Source organism: Galleria mellonella, unplaced genomic scaffold (genome assembly GCF_026898425.1).
Source record: "Galleria mellonella isolate WM207_F2 unplaced genomic scaffold, CSIRO_AGI_GalMel_v1 utg36, whole genome shotgun sequence".
In the NCBI taxonomy this organism is placed as follows: domain Eukaryota; kingdom Metazoa; phylum Arthropoda; class Insecta; order Lepidoptera; family Pyralidae; genus Galleria; species Galleria mellonella.
Window position 1 is genome coordinate 4,196,801 of NW_026442086.1, and position 9,912 is coordinate 4,206,712.

Here is a 9,912-nt window from a genome sequence, read left to right on the forward strand (position 1 = left end):
ATATGTGACACATGTTCATAGTATTTGCTAAAACAAGTTATTTAATTTATTGTTATTAAAACTTATGTTGATTTTAACAGCTATCCGCTTCAAATTCTTTGTATAAATTATAGTAGAAGTAAATGGTATTAATTAATTATAATATCTATTTCATTTAGTCCCTTTAGATAAATATTTAATATTTATAAATGTATATATTATTTATTGCACTTGTAAGTTACATATAAAATAATGTTACAAAAATATAATAATCATTTTCCAATAATTGTAGAATGATTAAAAACTTTCGAAGCAGGCAGAAGAAAATAAATTTGTTATTGTTATGACTATTTTATACTTAAATATTCTCATGACTATAACCTCAAACGGGGTAAGCTGAGGTGTTTTGATGACTGTTGTCATTATAACTGCAATGTAGTTATGGTGTTTTCACGTCAATCGTAACAAAACGTATAATAGACCAACACGCGAATAAAACCTTTAAAAAGAATTATCAAAATCGGTTTATAGAATTATCGAAGACATCACGTAACGTTCTCAAAATTCTGTGCCAATTAAGAATGTTGAAAAACAAAATACGAACCAATTTTATTATTTTGAAAAAAAAAGAAAGGAAAAGTTTTCTATTCATCTTATGGTACGTATCGTATGATACGGATATCAGTATTATACCATCATACATTCTTCTTTTTAAAGGAATATGTTCTATTAATAATATTATTCCCAAAGATACGTGGGTCAAAAAACTACAAATAATGTAGTTTCCCATACTGTTGAGATAATAAAAATATGACATCAGAGGGATACTTTGTATAAAAGTCATCTGCTTGGGTATCTTTGTCCCATTCGTGTTTCTGATGTAAAATAGTTGTGTTTTCATGACTGTTTCGGTTTGAAGGGTAGTAAATGATAGTGAAATTATAGAATACAGAGACATACGAGTAACACCTTAATTCTATAGCAATGCATGAAGGGTATCATAGGCGTTACAGTATACTTCATTATGCCCTGTTACTGTTCATGTCATGTCTATAGGCGACGGTTACCACTTCCCATTAGGCAAGCCATCAGCTTGTTTAACATATTAAATTGCCTAAAAATAGAACAAAAACATACTGATGAAAACGTGAAAATTATTACAAAAACATTCAGTTAATTCATTGAGTTTTTATTTGTGTTACTACTGGACATCAGCAGATTGTCTTATGGTCTGGTGAATTTTCATCAAACAGTTTGTTTCGTTACACAAACGTTAACTTCACTGCTGTGTCTAGTTATTATAGTTAGTATGGGGTATGGAGGCTCAAAATTTTTGCTTATGTAGATCTTTTTTATAAATATTTATCTGATTACATCTATTGATTTAGTACTTAATAGTCATACAGAATAGCGTGTTTCCAACGCTACTAAAATAGAGGAAAAATAAATGTACCTTCTTCTTAAGGCGGAGATAAACCAATTAATCGAATTACTTCTCGTTTTTTTTATACAACTTAGAATGGCAAACAAGCTGACGGCCCACCTGATGGAAAGTGGTAACTGTCGCCTATATACATGAGCAGTACCATGGACATAACAGAGTACACTGTTTCGCCCATGATACCCCCATGCGTTGCCATTTCTTAGGACCTAGTAAATTCACGCCATATCCCACCCTTCAAACCGAAACACAGCCATGCAAACACAACTGCTTCACGGTTGAAACACGAATGGGACAGAGATACTCAAGCAATCGACTTTTGTACAAAGTTTCCCTGATTTTTATTTATTCGTTCAATTTGTGTTTAGTGCTATTAGCATTTTGCAAGCATTTAAGAGATAGTTACTCTTAATAGATAAATAATGACAATACTGTTTATGGTACATTTTATACTATATAGATTACGAGCCTAGTTTTATTCGCCACTTTGTCTGCGTAGCCGGGATATTTTTATATTACATGTATACCAAATTTATCAGTAAGGATAAATTTTTACTAATATTATAAATGCGAAAGTGAGTTTGTTTGTTACCTTTTAGCGCCTTATCGGCTTAACTTATTATTACGTTTAGTATACATATACTCTATGGGATAAAGAAGACTATAGGCTACTTTTTATCCCGGTCAAGTGAACGAAATTGCGGATAAAAGTTATTACTGTAAAGAGTATTTATTTATTACTTAGAATGCTCGCATTTAATTTTAATTATTGTTGTCTCCAAAATTTAATAGACTACTGATCAAAGTCAAAAGTTATAAGAAATGACCAGATTGCACAAAGAAAAAATGAGCTGCCTTATCTGTAATTATAAACAGTTTGGTTTTGTTTTGTTGTTTGAATGCATTTGTAAATAATCTAATACGAAATAACAAGTTGAAAATTTACCTTTCGATAGTATCATCAGATGGCAAATTTTAACCACTTTATACTTTTTTTTAGAAGGTAAAGTTTTCAATCCATTGTGTACTCGTATTTTGGATTCTGAAGTCATATTAAAATATTTTATAATAATTTTATATGATGTTCTTGCATTGTTGTTCCGGTCTAAATAATTTTTCCAATCTGGTTCTAATGTCCCTAATTATTGATGTGTGCAATTTTTTTTTGATATTATTATAATCTAGCTTCCTCTTTATATTAACTGATTATTCTACATTTATATAAATTTATCTAAGTATTACTTGCAAGTATTTTATTTACGTCACGATGGCTGATCTGACTTTATTCTCATCTATTATCCCTCATTGGTACTTTGCCAGCGTAAAGCTAGCGTTAGGGTTATTATTTAGTTCTAAGACAATCTTATTTTGTCATATATAAATAGTTAAATAGGTATATTACAACATATTTATTATAGAGGGAAAAGGACTGTTAGTGATGGGCTCTAAAAGTCCCTTTGCTAGCAATATCCTTTTAGGTCGACTTCCACGCGGTTCCCCCTGGAAACCATCATGGTTTATTCTTGTCGATTTCATCATGATATACTAACTGACCTGCTTTCATCCTCATCTATCATTCACTGATTGGTGCCCCGCCAGCGATACTGATAGCGCAGGTGGGGTTACCATTTCATTATCATCACAATTTTTTTTTATTATTGTATTTAATACAGAATAATATTATAAATATACATATATATTTATAATATTATTCTGTACGATATTTATTATTATGTTAATGTATATTAATAGGTTAATTTTTTTTTATGTAATGTATTTTCGCCACCACTGTCCTCATACATTTTTGTCATACGGTATTAAGCTCGCCATTTGTACAAATTTTATTATATCTATAATAGAAAATGAATAACTAAATATAATCGAAATAATGACCGTCCGTCACAGTCCGATTTCTAAAAATCGGTGCATAGTGCATACTACCTGATTAAAACTAGGTAACCCGACTAGGTAGGTAGGTAATCAAATATCTTGCGCCTACTCCGTATTCACAAATGCGGTCGAATCGTGACCAGACAAGCAACGTAAACATTAATTTTAAACCTACTTGCGCGGGTCGATTTGATAAAGATAAGAATTGATCGACTCTCGACTAAGCAACAACTAACGGTTCTTTGTTCCTAATTACCGATTGAGTGACAGCCAAATGGGGAGCAAAATAAAATTGATCTCGTGCTTGCACTAATTATTATTTAATATGTAGGTATATAAACAATAGTATATAAACATATCTAGATTTCGTATTTGAAAGTCGTCTGCTTGGTTTTTTTTATGCAATTTAGAATGGTAAACAAACTGACGGCCCACCTAATGGAAAGTGGTAACCGTCGCCTATAGACATGAGCAGTACCATGGACATAACAAAGTATATTGTTTCATCCATGATACCCTCCATGCGTTGCCATTCCTGAGAAATAAGGTGTTATGCCTCTGTACCCTGTAAATTTACAACCATATCCCACCCATCAAACCGAAACACAGCCATGCAAGCACAGTGGCTTCACGGTTGAAACACGTATGGGACAAAGGTACCCAAGCAAACAAATACTTCTATTCCACTCGTATTTCGTTTAAATATGGCTGTATTTCGGCATCATAGTGTATGGTGTCTATTATAAAAAAAAAAAAAATGATGCATTATAAAAAATTATAATAATATTGTTTGTAGTTCGTATTCCTTATTAGCGAACAAAAGTGGTTTTTTGAATGGATGAAATGGAATGGTAACTCCGCCTGCGCTATTGATATACGCTGGCTGGACACCAAATACGGTATAATGAATAACATTAAATAATAACAATAAATAATACTAAACTATCTACTTCAGTTTATGTCAAGAACGTTGGGTAACTGTGTATATTAGCGGCGATCTCATTTATTCCAAAGTCTATTTTGTTAAGCTGTATATGTGATTAAAAAATCTGTGACCAGGGGGAATAAAAAACTCGACTAACACAAATTACAGTACGATTCATTTTGTATAACTCATCAATGAAACTATACTAATCAGCGCGAAAAACCTATTAAATTTTGATGATGTGAATCCCATTCGCCTCAGGACATATAAGACTTATACAAAAGTGTAAAATTATCGGATTAAAAATTTGCAAGCGGAAACTGTGTGGTTATTTAGAGATAACTTAGTCCTGTCTAATTTATTCATAAAAACATAGTCAATAATTTAAAATATGAGAATAATTTCAATCCGTCCCATGCCAATTGTTTTCCTTCTATATCTACACCTTATTAATGTGCATTATCTCGATGAACTTGCAATCATTAGGGCGCGCAGTAAATTCCAGGTATACGATTAAGGGGCAGGCTACAGGCTTCCTATTTTTAGCTGGACAAGTGAAGTTATCTTTTTTCTCTCCGTGCCCGGGGATGGGTGCTGGTTTCTCGGGATCACCTTAGCTCTTATGTGGTTTATACAAGTATACGTTATGCTTTTTTTATTCGCTTAAATGTGTGCGTACGCGAGTTCAATTGCATTACAATTGATACGTCTGATTTTAATGCGCTATTTAATAACAGAAAATTATATACTTAAATATTAACGGCTTAATGCAGCTATCGTTGGATTTTTACAGCTTTTTATAAGTACTTAAATAAAATTTATCGTGGAAATGAACATAAAAGTTTAATTATGTTACATTTTAATGTAAGTACACACCTCAAACTGTGATGCAGATATGTTTTATTTTTATTGTTTATGAACTCAGTTTTTTTTTTTAATACATTTTGACACTTGAATTCACACTTTGTTATGCATAATACACCGTATTACGGTGCCTATTTTTTTTTAAATCTACATAACTTTTATCCTATACTGTGAGCCAAGACATTTTTGTACTTAAGTATATAAATGTGAATTCACCCATCTCTTCATAATTTTCCTTTGTTTGTTCATCTACATGCAGATTCGAATGTCTGCGTAGATAACATCCTGTATTAGATACTTACTACTAGTTGATAATTTTTACCTAATATTATATCATCTCATTTCATCATTCATTTATATTATATTACAGTAGACGGATAATAGCTGAAATGATGATGATTCTATTATGGGTTCTGTGCACTACACATAAATTATACTACAGTATTTGATTTATTGTAGTGGTATTTTTTAATAATTGCCAAATTTTAATGAATGTTTATCGTTGTAATAAGTTATTATTTGACTTTTTTATTGCAACAGAAACAAAAATGTACAATAATAATATTCATATATATATATATATATCCATATATCAACGCACAGCCGAAACCGCTAAATCAAGAATTTTGAAATTTTGCAGACAGGTTTTTTATATAGCACAGGTGAAGAAAGGAATTTTAAATAACCCCTAAGGGAGCAAAGCTACCAAAATACAGGCATACGAATTCGCGAACAAAAGCTATTATCTTATAAAATGGAGGTCATATTGTTATTAGATTTCTCAGAACTTGTTCCATAAAATCTCCAACCATTCTAGACCAATGCAGGTACCTTTGAGACCTAGTTGAATTGTTGTTCTGTAAATACCAGACGTTATTATTTTCCATGATGAACATTAATATAACTTGAAACTTTGAATATTTACTACTGATAACGACAATAAAGCTGCTGATCGTCTCCATGTGATAGAGAGTGGTAATAGTCGTGTATCATGACATCACCATATTAAAGAATATAGTAAGTAGTTTAGGTGTTTAGTTTTTAGACTTAATTAGTTAATATGTTTCATTGCAGTACCCAACGCCTGCAGTAGTGCGAAGAGCAACGGAATTTGATGCAGAAAATGAACCGAAGGAGAACAATCCTGAAGAATCCTTAATAATTACAAAGTGAGATGTTTGTTTATTTAGTAGTTAGACTACAGTTTCAAACACACTGTAAGGAACAAAGTTACACTGTGCCAATAACATATACTTACCTCAGTTACCAATTTACATGAAGTAAAATAGATATTATAGATAAAAAGCGGTACAACTGATCTTGTAAAGATTGCGCCTGTAATATTTTTTTTTTTCTACAATAGCAAACAAATTTTTTATTGATCAACATCTTTATTTAATTTTTCAGAAATAATTTGGAGAAACAGTCTCCACAATGTCGACCTCCAGGTACGCTCCCAGAGAGTGCAGCGATTTTGACGAATGCATCTCGCGGATTACTTCTACGTTTATTAGAAACCGATCCTCGGGTCCGTATGAGAAATCTACGACAACTACAACAAAGCGCGTTTTACATGGGATTCAATTTTGAACATGTAAAAGCTAGAAAGGTTTGTATTTGCCTATTAAAAGTAATCTAAGTAGGTATCTAAGTCTTTAATCCATAAGTGGCTTAAATAGATAGGTGCCAAACGAACTCTGAACCTAAGGGATCTAACCTACTCATTTGATTTTCCTGCAAACAATTTTAATTTTGTGTTTATTTCTATGCAACCATACAAATTATTGGCGGGAAAATTTAAACAAGTAGAATCACACAACTGTATAATTTTGAGTGTAATTGAATGAAAGAAATCGCTTATAATTAATTTAATACATTAAACGTTGTTCAGTTTTCTGCTTTCAACAAAGTTTGCGAAGTTAATTATTTGATTATAACATAAGATTATAACATTTAATACTGAACAAAGTATACCTATACAAAAAAAAAATTGTTAATGTGCTATTGTATTTTCAGGTGCCACCTAAAAGTATTTTCAAGCGTCATTTACTCGACGAACTTCCTGAAACATCAGGAGAGAATGTTAAAGAAATGTTTGCATCATTTGATCAAGTGAAAATTGTATAGTATGTACAAACTATAGCTTAGACATAATATTATGTGTAACTATTCCATTTATGACATAATGACAGAGTTTTTTGTAATACCATTTGTCAAACAAAAATGTCTATATAGAGCAATGCGTTCCGAAACCAAAGGGTCACGCCAAAGACGTCGATCGATCGATTCGTCGTCGTCAAAAGTCGTAGAAGTTGTTTCTTATACTATGGTATAACTACACTCTTAAAAATAAAAATCATGTAGTATAATATGTATAGTAAATATGATATAGGTGCCATTTTATCTACTTAACGAATATTTAGTATCAAAGTAAGTTAAAGTTATATTCTAACTATTAAAGTCATGTAGACAAGTAGGTATGTAAATCTAATAAAACAAAAAAGCAACATGTGATTTATTTTGAGACATTCCAAATATTGAAATTATTTTTAAAAGTAATTTGTTACATAAATAAAGAGTCTACAGTTACCAAATTAGGCGGCATGCAATGGACGCACGCACTGCATTAAATGCATCTTGCATAGAAAACGGTATTAAAATGAATTTCACTAAAGCTAAAAGCACAAACTATGTAAATTAAAAATAGGTAAAATAGGTAAAGGCAGTATAAAGAATACTCGTACATACTTGTAATTAATTGAATCTCAAATCAATTTTTGTTTACGGCAGGAATTTTAACAATAATAATTAAAAATTCTTTAAAACTATTTGTTTTATTTTAATTAAATTGATATATCTACCTACTTATTAAATTACCTTATAATTCTTTCGCCAAAAACAGGTAAACTTTTTTATCTATTCTACGTAAATAGGGTTAACTTTAGACAATGTACATTATGTAAACCTATAATTAACATAATGTACATTTACTATATCAGTATTGGGAGAAATTATATTGTAAGGTTAAATAGAAAATAATATAAAAAATATTACGAATATATTTGAAAAAATAAGGTAAACAGTACATAATGATTTGTATGAATGTAAACATCATTAATAGATTAATAATTTTTTTTTTTTTTAGTACGTTTGTTCCGTTTGGAACAGGCTAAGGTCGGAGACCATGCTGCCTAGTCTTCAAAAAGATAATTTGTCTGGAATTTTATTTTTCTAATGTCGCTTCAATTATTGTCATAATCTTCAATATTTCATTTGTCAAATCCGGTAAGTACATTTTCATAAATATCTTTTCTTGAGTTTTCTTAAACCAGTGGATTTATCAAATTAAAAATAAATAATTATAAAAAATCATTGTCTTGCAATTCAATAAAAGTATTCTTATAGCTCCTTGAATGTTGTAGTAATATAAGTGAAAATAGCTTTGAAACAAGAAGGAAATCTTAAGAGAAGCGGGATTGAGTGCGGGATATTTTCGGGTTTTTTGAAGATAATCCTAAGTTCGTCAAACATAATGTGTCTTTGAATGACAAATTCAGAGCAATCAAAAAAAAGGTGATGTAGAGATTGGGCTGTATTTGAGTTACACCATGTGCATGATGGGGAAGCGATCATGCCCATTCGGTGCAGGTGTTCGTTGAAATGTCCGTGGCCGATTCGTAATCTACAAATATTGGTGTAAAATTTTCTGTTTGTGTCCTTTCCTTTGCAGAACCACGGTTTTCCAATACGCCAATTAATTTTGCGGTACCATTTGCCTTTAGTCTGTAATATTTGAGTCCAATGCTCCTCCCATTTAGTTGTAACGATTTTATGTATTCCAATACTACAATCTGAGTAACAAAGGGGTAAATCTTGAACACGAGCAGCACTTGAATTAATAATTTTAGCCAAAGTGTCTACTTGTTCATTCCCAAACACTCCAATATGTGAAGGGGTCCAGATGAAGATAATATCTTTTCCATATATAGTACAGAGATGATAATATTTATTACGAATTTCTTGAATTAAGTAGTTTGATGATGAAATGAATGTGTTATTTTTTAATGCCATAAGAACACTCATACTATCTGTAATTATAATCCATTTCGAATATAGTACCTGTTTTTCTATGTATTCTAATGCTAAAAATATAGCTTTTGCTTCTGCTGTGTAAATACTAGCCAAAGTTGAAATTTTATAACCGTGACCAAATCTATTTGACAAATCGTAAAAAGCCACTGAAGTGCTAAGTGCATTTTTGGAACCATCTGTATATATCTGCCTGTAGTCAATAAATTCTGATAAAGTCTCATACATATCGTGCTTTTCTTTTATGTCTTTACGTATAACAATTTTGATCTTACAGAACTTACTCTCATAAAGGCCATTATAACAAGGAAGTATCTTACTACTATAGATGTTATATTCATCTCGTAAATTCAAATCATTGACAATAGTTTTATTCAAAAACATAGAAATGGGGCAATTTAATAATTTGAGTATGAGTGGGTTATTGGAAACTGAAAAAACTTTGAAGAGAAATTTGAGTTTTAGGTATTCGAAACGAAGAAGAATAGGAGGCAAATTACATTCTACTTGCATTGAGATAATTGGAGAAGTATACATAGCACCTAAAATAAGTCTTAAATTCATATTTTGAATTTTTTCGAGTTTTTCTACTAATTTATGTTCTGAGGCATAACAAAAGAAAGCGTAATCAAAATTACTTCTAACAAGAGATTTGTAAAGTAAAAGGATAATTTTAGGATCAGCTCCCCAGTTACGACCAATTACAGATCTTATTATATTAGTG

At 30.9% G+C, this 9,912-nt stretch overlaps 1 protein-coding gene across 1 annotated transcript in view; it reads left to right on the forward strand.

Moving 5' to 3' along the window:
• Positions 1–7,895, forward strand: part of LOC113520604 (serine/threonine-protein kinase S6KL) — a 73,180-nt gene extending 65,285 nt beyond the window's left edge. The window contains exons 8-10 of the mRNA XM_026905985.3: positions 6,174–6,268; positions 6,507–6,708; positions 7,116–7,895. Coding sequence (XP_026761786.1) covers positions 6,174–6,268; positions 6,507–6,708; positions 7,116–7,226 — 408 coding nt within the window. The 3' untranslated portion in view covers positions 7,227–7,895. The remainder of the gene's footprint in view (positions 1–6,173; positions 6,269–6,506; positions 6,709–7,115) is intronic.
• The last annotated feature ends 2,017 nt before the right edge of the window (positions 7,896–9,912 follow it).